At 42.6% G+C, this 22,485-nt stretch overlaps 1 protein-coding gene across 1 annotated transcript in view; it reads left to right on the plus strand.

Annotated features, from left to right (window-relative positions):
- The first annotated feature begins 6,304 nt into the window (after positions 1 to 6,304).
- The window catches only part of elovl2 (ELOVL fatty acid elongase 2), a 196,576-nt gene continuing 180,395 nt past the window's right edge, over positions 6,305 to 22,485 (plus strand). The window contains exon 1 of the mRNA XM_043719004.1: positions 6,305 to 6,655. Within this exon, the coding sequence (XP_043574939.1) occupies positions 6,638 to 6,655 (18 nt within the window). The 5' untranslated portion in view covers positions 6,305 to 6,637. The remainder of the gene's footprint in view (positions 6,656 to 22,485) is intronic.

Raw genomic sequence — 22,485 nt, forward strand, 5'->3', positions numbered from 1 at the left:
CGTTTCAGCCCCACTGTTTCTCGCCCTCTGTTTCTCGCCCTCTGTTTCAGCCCCTCTGTTTCTCGCCCTCTGTTTCTCGCCCTCTGTTTCAGCCCCTCTGTTTCTCGCCCTCTGTTTCTCGCCCTCTGTTTCAGCCCCTCTGTTTCTCGCCCTCTGTTTCTCGCCCTCTGTTTCAGCCCCTCTGTTTCTCGCCCTCTGTTTCTCGCCCTCTGTTTCAGCCCCTCTGTTTCTCGCCCTCTGTTTCTCGCCCTCTGTTTCAGCCCCTCTGTTTCTCGCCCTCTGTTTCTCGCCCTCTGTTTCAGCCCCTCTGTTTCTCGCCCTCTGTTTCTCGCCCTCTGTTTCAGCCCCTCTGTTTCTCGCCCTCTGTTTCTCGCCCTCTGTTTCAGCCCCTCTGTTTCTTGCCCTCTGTTTCAGCCCCTCTGTTTCTCGCCCTCTGTTTCTCGCCCTCTGTTTCAGCCCCTCTGTTTCTCGCCCTCTGTTTCTCATCTCAACTGTGAGCTAATCTCTGCGTCCAAAACGGTTTGAATTTTAGTTGTGATGGCCCTTCGGTTTTCCCATTAATAATACCGTACATACTCCAGTAATAGTTGATCTCATGTAAATGTTGCATCCTTAGTTTTGGCCAAAAAATCTGGAATTTTCCATATATCTTGTGCAAAAGTTGACTCTAGTTCTCAGCAGATAACAGATCAATATTTATGAGTCAGTATGCAAGGTGTACTGCTCCGCTCCAGATCTTCCAGTCCACCAACCAACATGCTCCCCTCCAGGTTTTCAAAGTTACCATAATTTGTTGTGCATTTTTCTTTACTCCTTCAGAGGTCAATTGGGCTTCTGCTAATGATACAGTATGAATTTTATGGACATGAAATTCAGCCACTCAAAAGTAGTATCCATGTAATAGTTGACCCCATAAATTTTATATTCAAAAATAGTCAAAAACATTTGACTATTACTCGAGTATATATGTTAGGTGTTTTGCTTTTGAAAGGACCCAGGTGGTATAGTAGCTCAGAGGTTAGCAGTGCTGTGTCTCAGTGCCAGGACCTGGGTTAGATTCCACCTTTGGCTGACTGTGGAGTTGGCTCATTCTCCCTGTCACTACATGGGGTTTCTCCAGCAGTACAAAGATGTGCAGGTGGATTGACCATGGTAAATTGCCCATAGTTGCAGGCTAGGTGGATTAGCCATGTGAAATACAAGGTTACAGGGATAGGGGTAGGGTGTGGATGGGAGGGTGGGTACGGGCAAATGGCCTGTTTCTGCACTGTAGGGATTCAGTGACTGGATCTTTCAGCAAACAGCGTCTGATACTGTCAGCTGTAATTGGGAGCACGGCCATATCAGTGATCACAGAAACAGTTTTTAATTAAATTTGCTGTGAACTCCAGTCCTTTGCACAAGACCTCACTTAGGCTGAGAATCTAAACCTTTACAGATTTAGGGTACAACTTGGTTTTGATCTCTTGTTAAAAACAGCTGGTTTATTTAGCAGTGATTGTAGTAAAAAGCTCAGGCCCAAGCTGATGGGGCAAAATTCATTGTGAGAGAGTCACATGGATTAGCTCAATATTTTTCAATTCAAAAATGGCTGCCTGAATGAAGTCTTAATTTAGTACTCAGAAAGTCTTCCAGGAAGGTCTAGGGGCTATCAGAGGAGCCAAAGCCACCTTGCATATTGACCAGGAAGCAATTCTGCAATTCTGCAAGGCCTGGCCAGTACCATTTGCCTTATGGGCAGAAGTAGAGGCAGAAATCAAAAATCTGGAGAGTGAAGGAATCATCAATCCAGTCCAATTCACAGGCAGGATACTGGAAGAACACAGGAGGCCAGGCATCATCAAGAGGCAGAGAAGTTGATGTTTCGGGTGTAAACCTTCTTCAGGACTGGGGGTAGGTGTGGGGGGAGCTGTAAATAAAGGGAGTGGTGGGGGAGGGTGGTGAGATGAAGTGGGGTGGGGTTCGGAGAGGAAAGTTAGAGGATACAACCTGGTTGGTCAATGGGAGGGATGAATCTGGTTGGTGGCAGGGAGGAGTGGAATGGAGGGGGTGGGGCTAGGAAGGGAATCGGGGAATGGGAAGGGGAGTTATTTGAAATTGACGAACTCAGTGTTGAGTCTTCTGGGCTGTAGGCTGCCCAAACGGAAGATGAGGTGTTGTGCCTCCAATTTGCATTTTGGTTCATTGTAGCAATGGAGGAGGCCAAGGATGGTCATGTCAGAAAGGGAGTGGGAAGGGATTCGCTTGTGGAAAGAACATCCTCAGGAAGTGATGGAAGAGGATACAATTACAATGTTCAAAAGACATTTGAATAAATACATGAATAGGAAAGTCTGGAGGTACATGAGCCAGGAGCAGGTAAGTGGGACTAATTTAGTCTGGGATTATGTTTTGTATAGACTGGTTGGACTGAAGGGTCTGCTTCTGTGCTGTATGACTCTATCACTCTGAGATGGGGATGGTACAGTCATTGCCATCAATGACCTGGAGAGGTGAAGGCATTTGCATTTCCTCAATCAGGATATATTCTAATCAGAGAGACTCTAGGTTGGCGCACAGCAAAACCCCAAGACAAACTCAAGCCTCGGCCAAAAGGTTAAAAATTTCTTCTGGGTCCTGGCCAGCAAGCCATTATTTTTGCCGCCAGTATGCAGAGGCCTAAATTAAGTAGTACAACGCATAAACCAGAATCCAGGAGGATATCCAGACAAGTTCATACCCTGGAAAGTCCACCTACATCTAGTTTTGGTACTAGTTAAATTGCTTAGCAACATCAAAATAAGAACAAATCAAGGTAAAAGGCTTGTTAAATAATCTTTCAGTTCTGAGAGAACCTTGGTGTGATACTGTTATAGATCAGTAATGCAAATGCTGATTGGTCAAAATCTGTGAGCACCAGGGCTCATGCAGGGAGGTAGGGATAGGGGATTGGTTAGTTAGGAGAACAAACATGTATTTCTGCAGCTGCAGATGTGACTCCAGGATGGTGTGTTTCCTGCCTGCTGTCAGGATCAGGGATATTACTAAGCGGCTGCAAGCATCCAAAAGGGGGAGGGCGATAAGATAGTGGTTGTATTACATATTTGTACTAATGATATAGGTAGAACGAGGGATGAGATCTTACATCAACCATTCAGGGACCTAGGCATTAGATTTAGAAGCAGGACCCCTGAGTATTGTTGAGATTTCTCATGTTGCTTTGTCCTAGAAAGTATAGAAATAGGAGAAGAAAGCGAATGAATGTGTGGTTCAAGAGTTGATGCAGGAAGGAGGGTTTTAGATTCCTGGATCAGTGAGATCATTTCTGGGTAAGGTGGGACCTCTACAAGTGGGATGGTCTGCACCTGAACCAGAATGGGACTAAGATCCTTATGCGAAAATTTTTAATTAGTCCAGCAGGGGCAGAGAACATAGCCTGTCAGTTCAACAGTGACACAGCATAACTTAGAATAGGAACCAAGATAGACTGAGTTCAGACATATGTCTCGAGGGAGTAAGGTAAGGCTGGAGGCCTCTAATGCCAGGAGTATTAGAGGTACAGATGAGTTAAGAATATTAAATGATAATGGAGATGCAATGTTATTGCAATCACAGAGATATGGTTGAGGGAAGGATAAAATTGACAATTTAACATTGCAGAGTATAGGGTCTTCAGGCAGGATAAGGGAGGTGGTGTTGCATTTTTGGAGCAGCCAATTTTGAGAGGGGTCAAAGTGCTGCTGGTAGCTCTAAGTACAGGTTTAGGTGAAGACTGGACTTTGCTGAGAGGATGAGCAGCACTAAGGCAAGGGGAAGGTTAGACATTTTATTTCCCAAGTTCACTTGCTGTTAGAAGGGTAAAGATGGCAGTCAGTGGAGTGGTATGCTCTTCTGTTAGATGTTGGAGATCAGGAAGTAGTTGAGTGTCTATGGTGACTAAGTCTGAAGGAAGGTGTGTCAGACTGCAGCTCCTCTCAGACTGGATGCACTGAGGAGCATGCAAGAGGCATAGAATGTGATATATAGTAACTTCAGGGAGCAACTGAACTGCAAGGGGACTAATACTCTGGCACAGAGATTTGTTAGAGATACTTGGGCGTTGGGATTTAAACTAGTCTGGTTGGGGGGGTGTTTTGTGGGGTGGAGGAGGAGGGTTGGATCCTAAACAGTAATAGGCAAAGATAAATTTGAGGCTACTACAGAAGTTAAAGTGAGCAAGTTAATTAGGCAGGCAGCTGCATTTTCAGGACACACTTCAAGTCAGAGCTGACATGGTCAGACTTTGGATGCAGAAAGATCTGCAAAACTGAAAGGGGTGGTGGTGATGGGGGAAACCAAGGGGCCATCACAGGCAGAATTGAAACCTTTTTGGACCTGGAGAGACCAGATCAGAGTAGAGAACAGCATATTATTATGGGGAGCAGAGTGATTGTCCAGAGCAAAGGTCACTGCCAGATATTGGCTGAACTCCCCCAGAGTCATCCAGGGGTTTCCAAAATGAAGATCTTAGTGAGAAGTTATGTCTGGAGGTCAGGATTGGATGCAGACATAGCTGCATTGGTGGAGCAGAGCCCTGAGTGCCAACAAGGATAAAGGTTATCTCCAGCTGCTCCCCCACATTCATGGGAATGTCAGGTAAAACTTGCACTCAGTTACACTTTGACTATGCTGGTTGTTTTATGGGCTCAATGTTCTTCATCATTATGGATACCTGTTCAAAGTGGCTGGATGTACCGAAAGTTGATTCGTTATACAAAAGAAAACAGTGCACAACTTTTGTAATAGACAGAGTCCCGGAAGGCAACTGGCCATTGCTTACCAGCAGGGAATTTAAGTATTTCCTAATATCAACATATAAGCACAGCTCCATACTGTCTATCATCCAAAGGTCTGGCAGAAAGATCAGTCCAAACTTTGAACGCAGCCTTAAAGAAACAGCCTATTCAATATCAAACTTTCCCATTTCCTATTTTATTATAAGACCACTCCTCATGCAACTACACGCATATATCCAGCAAAGTTGCTCATGAAGAGAAGGCTCAGTACCAGGTTAAATCTGATCTTTCCAGACTTGCGGAAGGAGGGTGAAATTGCATCAGAAATGCCAAACAAGACTCCACTAAATGAGACACAGTTTACTTCAGGAATTAAGTTTGAAATCACAGGAATGGTGCTACATGGCTAAGAGGCATGGTTGCTGTGACGTCAGGTCCAGTGATATACAAGGTTTGGATAGCTGTGCTGATCCTGAACAAACATGTGGACCATATGAAAGCTGCAAACTCACAAACGGTGAGGAAGCAAAATGGGCCCGGCTCCTCAACAGCCTTTCCCAGTGTTCTGGAACACGAGGGTTCTCCCACTCAGTCAAGTGTTGAAGAGACCTCGGAATCTGAGATGGATACGGAGTATGTTAGTGCCTATAACCCTCTGCCACCTGAAGAGGAGAATGACTTTCTTCTGTGATGCTCTGGTGAGCTCCAGTGCGTTACACACTGCCTGTATCAGAGGTAGAGTTGTAGCAACCTGACCCAGCTCTAAAACGACCAGGAGAAGCTGCAGAAAAAAAAGAAACAGTCTGTGTCCTTGGAAGTTCTTATAACATGGTCAGCCAGGTGGCCCTCATACAATATGATCCCCAGATTGAGGTTGTTGATCTGATCTCATCAGGGAGCCCTGGCTGACAAATATAAACAGGAGTGTCAGAGGTTCTGCTCACTCTGAGGAAGCTGGAAGCTGACAAACCTCATTCCTAATGAAGGACTAATCCCCGAAATGTCAGTTCTCCTGTTCTTCGGATGCTGCCTGACCTGCTGCACTTTTGCAGCACCACACTCTTCGACTCGAAGCTGGATCAGTGTCAAGGACTTCTAACATGGCCTGAAAGACCTCTTCTGTACAGTTTGATTCTACAATTCAAATGAAGTGATGGACTGGTGGGTATGTAACATAATAGCATTTTCACAAAGGACAAAAATATCTGTTTTGTATACTAGTCGACAATACACAAACGTAGTTATGTGCTGCATGTTATAATATGTCATTGTATTGGTGTTTTGATTTCTTTAGTGTTAGATTCACGTTAATTTTCAAATGTTAAAAAGAGGGTGACGTTGGACAAGCGTTTGGAAAACACTGCTTTAAATGCAAAAAATGAGTACATGTCGCATGATCAAACACTTAGAAATGCCTAGAGCATGGCACCTCCATGAATCAGAGCTTCAGTTATTCAGAGGTAGACCCTCGACAGTGTGACATTCAGAAGCTATACACTTCCATGAAGGTTGCAGCTGTAATTAAAGGTTGCAAACGCATCATAAATTGCCACGTGATAAGTATGGGTAGCATAACTTGATCCCACTTCTCCCACCTGGGAATGAGTGGGTGAACGTGGTCACCCCTGTTGTCTGTGTGAATCTCAGCGCCTACAACCAAGCGGCAGGGAGCACAAGCATGCTCCTGAAAGCAGGGCCCCAGCTGGGCGCGGACGCCGGCCATTGCCATGGAGAGTGTCAGCCAATGAGGTAAGCTGGCCGGGCCGGAGCGAGCCTGTTTCACAAATTCGGGGGCTCGATTTGTTCTTCGTGTGAAAAAAGGACGAATAAACGAGCTGCACAGGTTCTCAGTACAATACCGAGGACAGCGCACACCCAGCAAGATGATGCACATGATCCTGGTAAGCCAGCCGCAGGTGCATCCATATCATTTCTTGTTTTCCGTAGCATTCAAAATCGGATCTTATTAACTTTGTTCACCCTGTTTTTATGAGTAATATTTTATGCGTTCATTGCCAACTGGTGAAATATTAGATTGGATGTTGTGCTCAGTCAATGATATTGAAAGCGTTTGTTGTAAATTTCACAGCGTATTCACGCTGGATCTTTCAAGCCATTGTCAAAGCTCGGGATCTGAACTGAGCTTGGTTGAAAACACAAATAGTCCACCTTGGAGTCCAGGCTTTCCTTCGACCGACAGTATTTTGTAAAATAACTAACAATTATTTATTTAATACCTGATCATAAGATAATTGATTTCTTTTTTACTCCAATTTCATTCTCTGTATCAAACTAACTCAATTTTTAATGCGAGAAATCTAATACTCCCGTGAAAATATAAAGACAATTATTGTGTATAACGTATTTATTTCGTAACATTCTCATCTCGTCCCTCTTATTCCCCGAGTTATTGTCTGAATGAAGTATTGTAACTGAGTAAGACCTACGCCCATTGATTTCCACCATTGCCTTGGAATAAGTATTTTAAAAAAGACGTTTGAATAAAGAAAATGCACACCCGAGTAGCTTTTCTTAACGTTGCATTGTGCGAATGAATAGAAATTGATGAAATAAGAGAAGATTGTTCTGGATAATAGAATTCACCAAGTAACCCACTTTCTCGAGAAGGAGCACTGAGAATCTTTGGTATAGCTTTGAGGAGTATAACTCACCACCACGGCTTTCCTTGTCTTTATTGGACTCTAGCTACATCAGTAAGACCGACGTTGAGATACAAATATTGTAGAGCAGCCTATTGACTAGTTAATTTCTTTATTGTTTGAAGACTAAATGTGAATGGCTTGTAAAACAAACCATTTTCCATTTTAATGGTAAATACATTTTGGAAAGTAATCGTAAGTTGGATATTTCCAATCACCCTGTTCATACTTGTTACTACACACCTCTGGAGCAGGTTGGACTTGAATCTAAACTGGGAACAGATACATGATTTGCAAACTAAACCATTTGATATTATCGACCCCAAAATAATGAATGTATTAAGCTTAACTGTGCCAGTAAAAAGTGTTTGTAAAAAAAAAAGTAATGGTAGTTTAAGTGCTTAGTTACTTCTGGCTATGTTTTGTGAAATGACAAACACACTTCAATAAATAGACAAGGAAATTGGGGATAATGGGATGAATACATTGTTCAAAACAAGTACAAGGCGTATGGAATTTTAAAATTATCTTTGTGAATTTCACAGACAAATCAATTTATTGGCTTGCACAATATTCATTCATTTTGGATAGCCAGTTTGTGATTTTTGGATACTTGTTTGATTTTTAACATTTGTAAAAATATTTTTTCTAATAGTGAGAGAACTTGCTGAGTAACTCGCTGGGGTTTTCTGTATGAATTATTATCTCCAACAATGTTGAATTGCTGTCAAGTTACTGTAAAATATCCCTCATAAAAGATCAAAAATGAATACCTTCTCTGGCAGACTTTCCCATGTGATACCTACTAACAGGTTCAGAGTCTTAGGTAGATAGGATAGTGAAGAAGGTGTTTGGTATGCTTTCCTTTATTGGTCAGAGTATTGAGTACAGGTGTTGGGAGGTCACGTTGCAGTTGTACAGGACATTGGTTAGGCCACTGTTGGAATATTGTGTGCAGTTTTGGTCTCCTTCCTATCAGAAAGATGTCGTGAAATTTGAAAGGGTTCAGAAAAGATTTACAAAGATGTTGTCGGGATTACAGGGTTTGAGCTATGGGGAAAGGCTGAATAGGCTGGGGTTATTTTCCCTGGACTGTCAAATGCTGAGGGCTGACCTCATAGAGGTTTATAAAATCATGAGGGGCATGGATAGGATAAATAGATAAAATCTTTTCCCTTGGGTGGGGGAGTCTAGAACTAGAAGGCACAGGTTTAGGGTGAGTGGGGAAAGATATAAAAGGAACCTAAGGGGCAACGTTTTCACACACAGGGTAGTGCATATATGGAATGAGCTGCCAGAGGAAGTGATGGAGGCTGGTACAATTGCAACATTTAAAAGTCATATGGATGGGTATATGAATAGGAAAGATTTGGAGTGATATGGGCCACGTGCTGGCAAATGGGACTAGATTAGGTTGGGATATCTGTTCGGCATGGACGAGTTGGACCGAAGGGTCTGTTTCTGCACTGTACATCTCAGTGACTCTATGGATTCCCACATTAACATTTTGGATTTAAAGAAACGCAACTGAATAGGCACAAGGACAAATCTGGCCCTAATGGACTGGGCAAGACATGGCAGAAGTTTAAGGAGATGCTCAATTGCTCCAACTAAAAGATATTGTATTCCAGAAAGAAAGTAAGATTGTAAAAGGGGAGACTATCCATGGCCATACAAGGAAGTTAAAGCTAACTGAAGATAAGAAATAAGATATTGCAAAGGTGAGAGGCATGTTGGAAGATTAGGAAAATTTTAAAGATTAACAATGGATTACTAAAAACAAAATCATACATGAACAGAGGTAAATTATGAAAGAAAACTTGTGCAAAGTATAAACATGGATAGTAAAAGCTTGTCTAAATATATAAAAGCAAACAGAGTAGCTAAATCAATGTTAGTCCCTTGGAGGATGAGACTGGGAAGGTAAATCAATACTTTTCTTCAGTTTCACACAACAGATAATGCAAAGACTATAGAAAAGGAGGAACTTGGAATAATCATCATCACTAGGGATACATAGGACATAGAACATTACAGTGCAGTACAGGCCCTTTGACCCTCGATGTTGCACCGACCTGTGGAAACAATCTGAAGCCCATCTAACTTACACTATTCCATTCTCTTCCATATGCCTATCCAATGACCCTTGAAACACCCTTAAAGTTGACGAGTCTACTACTGTTGCAGGCAATACATTCCATAACCCTACTACTCTTGAGTAAAGAAACTACCTCTGACATCTGTCCTATATCTTTCACTACTCAATTTAAAGCTATGTCCCCTCATGCTTACCCTCACCATCCGAGGGAAAAGGCTCCCACTGTCCAACCTATCTAACCCTCTGATTATCTTATATGTCTCAATTAAATTGCCACTCAACCTTCTTCTCGCTAATGAAAACAGCCTCAATTCCCTCAACATTTCCTTGTAAGACCTTCCCTCCATACCAGGCAACATCCTAGTAAATCTCCTCTAAACCCTTTCCAAAGCTTCCACATCCTTCCTATAATGCAGTGACCAGAACTGTACACAATACTCCAAAAGTGGCCGCACCAGAGTTTTGTACGTCTGCAGCATGGTCTCATGAATGATCATGAAAGTCCCACCTTCTGAATCTTGGCCCTTACTGAGACATGGTGACCCTCAGGTTAAATGAGTTTGCTCTCTCTGAGACCATGGTGACTTTACCTTGACAATAAAAACAACAGAAATACTCCAGAAGGCTGTCAGCCTCAGTGGAGAGAGAAATAGAGTTAATGTTTCAGGTCAGAAAGTTTTCATCAGGATTTCATCATTTATATTCTCCATGTCTCTGGGAGTCACCTAGTAGTGAGTGAGGCAGTCATCACGCAAGGTACAAATGCTAACCTGTATAATTGTGGGCTGGGAGGAGGATGCTGGTGTCCATTTGCAGAATCCAGTGTCATGACAGCAGGGACACAGAGAGGCAACATCCCTACCCCACTCCTCAATTCCACTGCCAAACCACCACCACCACCACCACCAGGCCCCTGAACTACTTGTGACCAGGCTCCCTTGGTGAACCTATGCTTCTCCTTGTTTGCATTGCTGGCATCTACAGCCATTGTTGTGGTTCTGTTCACCGAGCTGGGAATCCGCGTTGCAGATGCCCCGCCCCCCCGTCCAGGCGACACCCCCAGCGCCCGGGAGCCCCCCACAAAGTGCCTCCGCGATGCCTCCTCCAGCATCCACAGTGGCCTGTCTCCGCTGCCCCCGGCTGCCAGCTCCAGCCGTCCGCCGCAGCGGTCGGCACACCGGGTCCAAGTCAATGTGGTCCTGTTCTGTCCTATGGTGACAACCTGTTCTATGGTCCGGGTCCATTCCTGATTGGTGGTTTTTGAAATTAACGATTTTTGGCGCGCAATTTCTTGTCTGTATTTGTGAAGTCTGTTGTGAGCGTCTGTAATCATTACCTGGATCATCCTGAATCCATTCTGTCTGGCTGTGTCCTGGCTTGTGGGTTGTTTACTGGCGGTCTGTATCTGACACATGGTGGAAGGATTCGATTCTTTCTGCATTCGTGCAGGAACTGGAGTTGTTCGTATGTGGCGCTTAGGCAGTTGGCACAGGGTTCCCATTTCCTGGCTTGTCTCAATACCAAGTCCTGAACTACGAAAGCAACCACCCCAACACACAAAAAAGAAGTTGCATCAAGACACTGTTCAAAAGGGCCACAACACACTGCAGTACACCAGAACTGCAAAAAGTGGAAGAAGAACACCTATACAATGTATTCGCCTAAAACGGATACCCGCACAATTTCATCAACAGATGCCTAAGGGAAAAACAACGGAATGAGGACATGCCGCAACCCAAAGGACTAACCACACTACCATACATCAAGAGCATTTCGGAACTGACAGCCAGACTACTGCGACCACTAGGACTCATAACAACACACAAACCAACAGCCACTCTCAGACAACAACTCACCAGAACGAAGGACCCAATACCCAGCATGAGCAAAACCAAGGTAGTGTACAAAATCCCATGCAAGGACTGCACAAAACACTACATAGGACAAACAGGAAGACAGCTAACGATCCGCATCCATGAACACCAACTAGCCACGAAACCAGCTGTCCTTAGTAGCCACACACTCAGATGACAAGCAACATGAATTCGACTGGGACAACACTACTATTATAGGACAAGCCAAACAAAGAACAACCAGGGAATTCCTAGAGGCATGGCATTCATCCGCAGATTCAATCAATAAGCACATCGACCAGGACCCAATACACCGACCACTGCAACGGACAGCCAGAACCGACAACCGGAAGCAGCAGAGACAAACCACCACAAATGCTGGAGGAAACACCACAGAAGCACCCCACAGGAGGCCCCTAAGCACCGAGGACGCCACCCAGACAGGGGACGAAACGTCCGCAACACAAACTCCCAGCTCGGCGAACAGAACCACAACAACGAGCACCCGAGCTACAAATCTTCTCACAAATTTTGATCTGCAGCCATTCCAATTGGCACTGCCAATGAAGAGCTGCTAACCTCGGAGTGCCCAGCAGTTCTTGGGAGAGGAATTTCCAGACCTTCCTACTTAGCAGTGATCCTTCCTCAGAGGAGCATTCAGGGGACTCATGCAGTCTCTAGTTTGTGGGCGAGATCTCCACAGCCTGTATTAAATACCACATTTTGTTTCACAGTGTCATGTAAAGTCACAAATTGCCAGACATTTCACTCAGAAGAACAAAATGTGTGCTGTTTGTAATGATTGGACTGAAGTCAGCCAGGTGGACTTCATAGAATATGAGTTCTCTGATTGGGGCTGTTGACTTGCTCCAGTCAGAGAGCCCTGGCTGACAAATATAAACAGGAGTGTCAGAGATTCTGTTCATTCTGAGAGCTGGCTCTAAGGAGGCTGGATCAGTGTCAGGGATACTCCGTGTGTAAATCAAGGATGACTTGGTCTTGGGATAAAGGCCTGTGCAGAGTTATTTCACTGTTTTTACCTGAAATATTCTGCTGACCCTGAAAACAGTTGAGGACTATGCCAGCTTAGTTTGAAGAACACCCTTAGATATGATTGATCAGAATTGTTATGACACAGAAGGATGCCATTTGGCCCAATTTATCTGCACTGGCTCTTCAAATGAACATCGTCACTTAGTGCCAGTCTCCTGCTTTATCCCCGTACCCTTGCACATTATTTCCACCCAAATCACCATCCAAAGCCCATTGAATGTCTCAATTGAACCTGCCTCCACCACATTTCCAGGCAGTGCATTCCATACCAGAGCTGAGTGAGAAAAACGTTTTCTCATACCACACTTGCTTTTTTGCACATCATTACAAAATTGGGATTCAGGGTAGACACGTCTCTGCAGCCTGATGGTCTACATTCTTGGGTCTTAGAGGAAGTGGCAGCAGCTGTTATGGTTATAATATTCCAAAATTCCCTGCTTGTAGGAAAGGATCCAGTGAATTAGAAAAATGCTAACATAACACCTTTATTCAAAAATGGAGAGAGGCAGAAAATAGGAAACTACAGACTGGTTAGTTTAACCTAGTTTTTGGAAAACTGTTGGGAGTCCATTATTGAGAAAGTAAAACAGGATATCTGGAAAACCAAAATGCGACCATCAGAATCAAGACAATTTTCTATAGGATAAATCACATTTGACGAATTTACTAGAGTTCTTCGGAGATGTAATCAGTAAAGTGGATAATGGGGATCCAGTGGATGTGATAAATCTGGACTTCCAGAAGGCATTTGATAAGGTGCCACACAATAGGTTAATACATAAAATAAGATCACATGGGATTAATGGTAAATTATTAGCTTGGATAGAGGGTTGGCTAACCAACAGAAAGTAGTGAGTCAAGATAAATGGATGCTTTTCTGGTTGGCAGAATGTAACTAAGAGAGTGCCACAGGTTTCGGTGCTCATTACAACCTGTATTAATGACTTGAATGCTGCGATAGAAAGTACGACAGCCAAATTTGCAGATAATTCAAATACAAGTGGGAAAATAATTTGCAATGAAGAGATAAGGAATTTACAAATGGATATGGATAGTGTCAGTGAATGGGCCAAAATTTGTCAGATGAAGTTTAGTATGGATAAGTGTGAGGTTATCCATTTTTGTTGGAGGAATATAAAGGCAACTTATCATCTAAATGGAGAGGAACTTCAGAAGGCTTCAATGTGGAGGGATCTGGGTGTCCTCATGCATGAATCATGGAAAGTTAATATTTGGGTACAGCAAGTAATAAGGAAGGTTAATGGAATTTTGGCATTTATTGCTAACGGAGTAGAGTATAAAGTAAGTGTTGCTGCAACTGTACGAAACATTATTGAGACCACACTTGGAGTATTGCAGACAATTTTGGTCACCTAGAGGGATGTAGTTGCATTGGAGACAATTCAGAGTAGATTCATTATACTGATTTCATAAATGAGATTGTCTTAAGAGAGATTGAGCAGCTTAGGCCTGTAGTCTCGGGTTTAAAAGAATGAGATCTAATTGAAATACGTAAAATGCTAAGGGGGATTGATAAGGTAGATGTAGAAAGGATGTTTCCTCATGTGGGACAATCTAGATTGAAACATAATAGTTTCAGGATAAGTGATAGCAGATTTAAAACAGAAATGAAGAGAAATTGCTTTTCTCAAAGGGCCATGAACTGTGGAATTCTCAGAACGTGGTTAATGCTGGGAGATTGAGTAAATGTAAGGAGAAGATAGACAGACAGATAGGTTTTTAATTAGTAATGGGTTGTAGAGTTATGGAAAGCAAGCAGAAAGGTTGAGTTGAAGCCAAGATGAGATCAGCCATGATTATATCAAATGGCAGAGCAGGTTTCAAGGCCTCCTGCTCATAGTTTTTACATTAGCACTACTTCCTTGCGGCCTATTTGATAAGTCTTATTACCAATCTCAATATTCACCATCTCTGTAACAAGGTAGTGTCACTTAAAAGTTTTGCGCAGCGAATCATACTTCAAAACATGAAATTACAAGTGTTAATAGGAGATGCGCTTTCCCACTGTCACATCTTATTCAGTTGTGCATCTGAAATTCTATTTAATTTTTAAAAATGGGTGTGTATTACATTGAATAATGGTGACAAAGCATTTTTCTATTTCGGTACAACGAAGAGCTTTTGTTTTGAATGTGTTGTTCCTTGCTTACCAGCAGTACGTTTTGTTTTTGTTCTTTCATGAAATATGGTTATGACTGGCAAGGCAGTATTTTGTTGCCCATTCTGAATAACTCTTAAAAAGCTGGTGGTGAGCCATCTTCATCTGGTGGAGGTACACTGTGGTTATTCCAAGATTTTGATCTGGTGATAATAAAGGAATGGCAAGTGGACAAGCTGATCAAGTGGACAGTTTTGTCCTGGATGACGTTGAATTTCTTGTGTTGTTGGAGTCATACCTGTCCAGATAAGTGGAGATCCAACCCTGTGTAGATGGCACACAGACTTTGGGAATTGCGTAATTCCTAGTACGTGACCTGTTGTAGTTGAGATAGTTATATGGATCATTAATGATAATCCCAGAATGTTGATAGCAGGGTAATTTAGTGATGTCAATGCCAATGAATATCATGGGGTAGTGGTTAGATTTTTTCTTGTTGGAGATGCCACACAAGTGCCAACAATGTTAATTGCCATTTATCAATTCAATCTGAAGAAGGGTATAGATGGTAGTTGGCAGTAGGTTTTCTGATTTTTGGAGTTTCATGGCACCTGAGTCATAGTTGACCATTCTCAGGTCAAATCCCTCATGATTGTAGCACTGCTGCCATGTGTGGTGAGTATGTCCTGCTGGCAGATGGTAATGGGTGATACCTGGAACATTAACTATAAGAAATGTTACTATGACTATGGCAAGTTGTTACTTGACTAACCTATGAGACAGGACTTCCAGTGTTGAAACATGCCTCTAGATTTGGGTGGCACTGTGGCTCAGTGGTTAGCACTGCTGCCTCACAGTGCCAGGGACCCGGGTTTGATTTCACTCTGAGGTGACTGACTGTGTGGAGTTTGCACACAGTGTCTAGGTTGATTACGTTAAAAATCACACAACACCAGGTTATAGTCCAACAGGTTTAATTGGAAGCACACTAGCTTTCGGAGCGACGCTCCTTCATCAGGTGATTGTAGGTTGATTACAATAGTCTAACTGGTTTTAATTCTTTTGATTTTTCTGGAGTGGCACATCTGAGTGTCTTGATAGGCCACTTTAGTGGGATGTTAAGACTAGGTCTGGATTGATTTGTAGGCCAAACCAGGTAAGGATGGAAGATTTCCTTCTCTTAATGAGCTTGTGGGAAACGACCAAGGAGAATTCTTGGAGAAGTCGGTTCAGTCACCACAACTGAGAAGAGAATCACAGGCATAGGTTTGGCTGCTTAGGAATCAGGCTTGTAGACTGAGTGAATAGTATCTGGAGTGGGATAAAGTACTTTTTGTGTTTGTGTTTGCTAGGACTAGAGAACAGGAGTGAGACACCTTAGTTTGATGACTAGTGGATTAGGTTGTGTAATCAGTTCCTGGATTGTTGTCTGATGTAGATAAGGTTCAGTGTGAGAACTTGGCCCCATGGAATGCTCCTCCTGCAATATGTGGGAAATCAAGAATACTTTCAATGTCCATGCTGCCTACATATGTGTTCAGCTACAGCTCTTGATTTGCCTTATGGGGTGAATGGAAATGCAGATGGTCTCACCATGGAGTATCCATAAGGTTGAGAAAGTCATGGATAGCAGGTTTGGTGATCTTGTCACATCACCAGTAAGGTCTATACTGACAGAGAACATAGAACATTACAGTACAGTACAAGCTCTTCGGCCCTAGATGTTGCGGTGACCTGTGAAACCAATCTGAAGCCCATCTAATCTGCACTTCCATTACATTTATCCAATGACCATTTAAATGCCCTTAATGATGGCAAGTCTACTACTGTTACAGGCAGGGCATTTCAGGCCCTTACTACTCTCTGAGTAAAGAACCTACCTCTGACATCTATCCTATATCTATTACCCCTCAATTTGAAGCTATGTCCCTCATGCTAGCCATCAACATCTGAGAAAAAAGGCTCTCACTGTCCACCTTATCTAATCCTCTGATCATCTTGTATGTCTCAATTAAGTCACCTCTCATTCTTCTCTCTAACGAAAACAGCCTCAAGTCCCTCAGCCTTTCCTCATAAGACCTTCCCTCCATACCAGGCAACATCCTAGTAAATCTCCTTTGAACCCTTTCCAAACCTTTTACATCTATCCTATAATGCAGTGACCAGAACTGTATGCAATACTCCAAATGTGGCTGCACCAGAGTTTTGTACAGATACAAAATGATCTCATGGCTCCGAAACCCAATCCCTCTGCCAAAAAAAGCTAACACACTGTACGCCTTCTTAACAACCCTATCAATCTGGGTGGCAACTTTCAGGGATCTATGTACCTGGACACTGAGATCTCTCTTCATTTCCACACCACCAAGAATCTTACCATTAACCCAATACTCTGCATTCCTGTTACTCCTTCCAAAGTGAATCCTCTCACACTTTTCTGCATTAAACTCCATTTGCCACCTCTCACCCCAGCTCTTCAGTTATCTATGTCCCTCTGTAACCTGCAACATGCTTCCACACTATCCACAACTCTACCGACCTTCATGTCATCCATAAATTTACTAACCCATCCTTCTACACCCTCATCCCGGTCATTTGTAAAAATACAAGCAGCAATGGCCCCAAAATAGATCCTTGTGGTACACCACTAGTAACTGTCCTCCAGGATGAACATTTCCTATCAACCACCACCTCTTCTTACAACTAGCCAATTTCTTATCCAAACTATGAAATCACCCTCAATCCAATGCCTCCGTATTTTTTGCAATAGCTACCGTGGGGAACCTTTCAAATGCTTTACTGAAATCCATATACGTGACATTAACCGCTTTACCCTCATCCATCTGTTTGGTCACCTTCTCAAAAAACTCAATAAAGTTTGAGATGCATGACCTATCCTTCACAAAACCGTGTTGACTATCCCTAATCAAATGATTCCTTTCTAGCTGTTTATAAATACTATACCTTATAATCCTTTCCAACACTTTACCTATAACCAAAGTAAGGCTCACTGGTCTATAATTACCAGGGTTGTCTCTACTCCCTTTCTTGAACAAGGGAACAACATTTGCTCTCCTCCAGTCTTCTGGCACTATTCCTGTAGACAATGTTAACATAAAGATCAAAGCCAAAGGCTCTGCAATCTCCTCCCTAGCTTCCCAGAGAATCTTAGGATAAATCCCATCCAGCCCATGGCATGTATCTATTTTCACACTTCCCAGAATTGCTAACGCCTCCTCCTTGTGATCCTCAATCCTGTCTAGAGAAGAGTTCGGTGACCACCAGCAAGATGAGTAGGTGGGGCAGGTAGTGCAGGAATCCCCTGTGGCCATTCCTCTCTCTAAACAGGTATACTGCTTAGATATTGTTCGGGGTAATGGTTTGTCAAGGGATAGCAGCAGTAGCAGCCAGGTTGGTGCTACCCAGACTGGCACTGTTGTAAGCAGGGATGGTTGAAGTGTAGACGAGCACTTGTGGCAGTGGGCTCATTAATAGAGGGCACAAATAGATGTTTTTGTAGCTGCAAGTGAGACATCAGGATGGTGTGTTGCCTCCCTTATGCCAGAGTCAAGGATGTCTGAGCAGGCATGGCATATTCTGAAAGGAGAGGGTGAGCAGTCAGAGGTGGTTATCCATATTGGTACTAGCGACTTGGGATAAAGACAGATGAAGTCCTGCAAAGGAGTTCAGGGCGTTAGGTAGGAAGTTGCAAAGCAGGACCTCTAGGGTTGTAATCTTGGGATTATGTCCTGTGGTATGTGTCAGTGAGACTATGAATCGGAAGTTAATCGAGGTAAATACATAGTTGGGGAACTGATATGGGGGAGGGCTTCAGGCAAGTAGATTATTGGGATGTCTTCTGGGGGGGACATGGGACCTGTTCAAGAAGAACATCTTGCATCTAAACAAGGGGGAGACCAATATCCTGGTAGGGAAGTTTGTTAATGCCACTTGTGGGGGTTTAAACAAATGTGGTAGAGGGTAGGAACCAGAGCAGATATCTTGCATCTAAACAAGGGGGAGACCAATATCCTGGTAGGGAGGTTTGTTAATGCCACTTGTGGGGGTTTAAACAAATGTGGTAGAGGGTAGGAACCAGAGCAGTAGGCCTGCAAGTTAAAATGCCTAAGGAGGAGTCAGAGACTAAGGCCAAGGAAGAGCAGAGTGTGCAGAGGTTACTGAACATGGCAGCACTGGCTGTCTGAGGTGTATTTGTTTTTTTTATAGATATTTTTATTAGAGATTTAACATTTTTACAAGTTTACAAAAATAAACAAAACTCTCAAATACAAACATTGATATACAATTAAATCAAATATACAATAGCCAAAATTTAACAAAATAAAAAATACCGGAAAAGGAAAAAAAAACAAAACTCAGCTATCTACTAATCTAACCTACAACTAACCAGAGTGTATATTTAAGTCTCTTACATGCTCGGAATGTGTTAACATCAAATGTAATAAAACCCGTATTCGTGCGGGATTCCTCTCCTAAGGGGCCCCGGACCAGCCAGGTTTGTAATCTCAATTAAATAAAAGCCCTTGTTAGGATAGCCGAAATATCTGTATTTATGTAATTCAAGAAGGGCTGCCATATTTTATAAAATAATTATAAATATTACTGACGGAAGATACCCCCACTGGTCGTAGGACACTACATTCTCTATCGGATTTATAAAGACTATCTAATAACGTAGTCTTCTTCTGTATGTAATCTCGAATTTGGAAGTATCGAAAGAGGTCTCCATTGGGTAATCCGAATTTCTGACGCAGCTGTTCGAAAGACATCAGGACCCCATCTTTAAATAAATCCCCGAGACATGAGATACCCCTGGCTCTCCAGAGTTTAAAAGTGGCATCTGTTAACCCCGGTTTGAATCCCCATGCTCCCACTATCGGTGCATAGGGGGATGTTTTATGTGAATTACCCTCATTTTGCCGCATTATATTCCAAGCCTTGATTGTATTCAGTATTATAGGGTTTTTACGGTGATCTGTAATGATTTTCCTCTTGTCTGAGAATAAAAGGTTAATAAGTGGGTATTTTACTTGCGAAGCCTCGATGTCCAACCAGATTGATTGTGGGTCAGACAAGACCCAATCAGCTATATAACTTAATAGGGAACTTAATTGTTATTTCCTAAAATCTGGGAAGTCCAATCCACCCCTTGCCTGTGGAAGCTGTAGCTTCTTCAGCTTAATGAGGGGCCGCCTATGGTTCCAGATAAAGGAACTCAGCCAGCCGTATAATTTACATAAAGCTGTCCTCGGCAGCATCACCGGAAGCATTCTCATAGGATATAGGAGACGGGGCAGGATATTCATTTTGATTAATGCTATTCTACCCAGCCAGGAAATTGGCAGGTCTCCCCATCGCTGGAGGTCCTGCCTTATCCTTTCCAATAAATACACAAAATTAGCCTTATACAACTGCCCAAATACTGGAGTAATAAAAATGCCTAAATATAAGAAGCCCTCCAGGGACCAGCGAAAGGGAAAAGGGGAACCGTCCGCTAAGCGGGGTATCACAGCAAGGCCACCCATTGGCATAGCTTCCGATTTTGAAAAATTAATTTTATAGCCTGAGAATGCACTAAATGTATTAATAACTTGGATTAGGCGAGGTACGGACATCAGAGGATTACTGGGGAATAGAAGAACATCATCTGCATAAAGGGTAATTTTATGTTTACCTGTACCAATCCTTGGGGCCACTATATTAGGATCAGCTCGTATAGCTTCTGCTAGTGATTCAATTATTAGCGTAAATAGCAATGGCGAGAGGGGGCATCCCTGACGGCAGCCCCTACCCACACTGAAGCTATCCGAGCTTAATCCATTGGTAACCACAACTGCTTTGGGATCACTATACAATGTTGAGGCCCATTTGGTAAACACCTGTCCAACGCCAAACCTCTCCAATGTGTAAAACAAATATGACCATTCGACCCTATCAGATGCCTTTTCCGCGTCTAATGAAACCACTACTCCTGGTATCTTTCCCTGATGACAAGCTTGAATCATATTCAGAGCCCTTCTAACATTATTGGATGATCTACGGCCCTTAATAAACCCCGTCTGATCCTCCTTTATAATATGTGGCAGTATCCTTTCTAGTCTCAGTGCTAACGTTTTAGAGAGGATTTTAAAATCTACATTTAGCAAGGATATTAGTCTGTATGTTGTATAATCTTCTGGGTCCTTTCCTTTTTTGAGGATAAGAGAGATATTTGCCTCTTTCAGCGAAGGCGGGAGACAGCCCTGATTATATGCATAGTTATACATGTCCATAAGTGGACCAGCCAGTATTTCTGTAAATTCTTTATAGAATTCAGCTTGAAAACCATCTGGGCCCGGCGCCTTACCGCTCTGAAGTTGCCTAATTCCATCAAGTATTTCTTGGACTGTTAGAGGAGCATTTAGGACCGATACCTGTTCTGGAGTTAGGCCTGGAAAGGTCAAATTTTTTAAAAATGACTGCATCCTCCTCGTCCTATCTTCACAATCCTGCGATTTATGTAACTCATCTCTAAAGATCACATTAATCTTTTTATGATCATGAGTCAAAATACCCGTACTTTCCTTGATAGACATAATAGTCTGAGGGGCCTTTTTTTTCTTTGCAAGAAATGCTAAGTATCTACCTGGTTTGTCGCCATATTCATATAACCTTTGTTTTGCAAATAATATTTCCCTCTTAGCCGTTTGAGTAAGCGTAGTGTTTAAGAGCTGTCCTAAAAGCCGTAATCCTTTGCAATTTAATAACAGAAGGTCTATCAGTGTATCCTGTTTCAGCTGCTTTTAAACGAGCTTCAAGCAGACGCTGTTGTTCTCCCTTCAATTTTTTCTGGGTCGCTGAGTAGGAGATGATCAAACCTCGCGTGTAAGCTTTGATGGTCTCCCACATCATTGATGGGTTGCTAGCCGTACCTGAATTAAATTCTAAACAAGTTTTAAATTCTTGAGAGAAATACTTTACAAATTTACTATCTTTCATTAGGAAGGACTCCATACGCCAATGCCGAGGGGATGTCCCATTGTTCCTCGCCTTAGTTTCCATATATACAGCAGCGTGGTCGGAAATTGCTATACTACCTATTTTACAGGATTATACGGAATTTTAAAAAATCGAGGGGGCAAAAAACATATCAATTCTGGTATGACATTTATGTGGATTAGAGTAGAAAGAAAAATCTCTGCCCTGTGGATGAAGACATCTCCATACATCTACTAATCCTAATTCTTTGTTCAAATCCACCAATTGTCTGGATCTGGGGGATACTCCTGCAGTAATCTTGGGAATCCTATCTGTATCCGGATCCATAATACAATTAAAGTCTCCCCCTATAATTGTATGACGGGCACCAAAAGCCATCAATTTTGAAAAGGCTTCCGTTATAAATTTAAAGGGATGTGCCGGGGGGGCAGTACAAATTTAAAATCCCATATTCCTCTCCATTTATAAGGGTTTTAATCAAAATATATTGTCCAGATTTATCTTTTATCTGATTTAGGATTTTGAAAGGGAAATTCTTCCGAACAAGAATAACAACTCCCCTGCTTTTTGAGCTAAAAGAAGAAAAAAAGGCCTGATCAAATCCGCCCTGTCGTAATTTCAAGTGTTCTTTATCCAACAGGTGTGTCTCCTGTAGGAGAGCTATATCAATTCTTTCCTTCTTTAGACTTGATAATATTTTCTTCCTTTTGACTGGCGAATTACTCCCCTTGACATTCCAGGTGCACCACTTAACCGACTGATCAGCCATAATCATCCGGGCAAATCCGAGACTCCTCAGGAGGGGGAACCCTATCCAGAACATCCCGAGCATAGAGCATATAAAATTCACAAAAATAGAGGCTCTCTAGTACACTCACAACAGTATAATAAAAAAATATTTCTAAATAATAAAAAAATATAAAACGTATTTAAATGGAGATTTTCCCCC

This window comes from Chiloscyllium plagiosum, chromosome 29, assembly GCF_004010195.1.
Source record: "Chiloscyllium plagiosum isolate BGI_BamShark_2017 chromosome 29, ASM401019v2, whole genome shotgun sequence".
In the NCBI taxonomy this organism is placed as follows: domain Eukaryota; kingdom Metazoa; phylum Chordata; class Chondrichthyes; order Orectolobiformes; family Hemiscylliidae; genus Chiloscyllium; species Chiloscyllium plagiosum.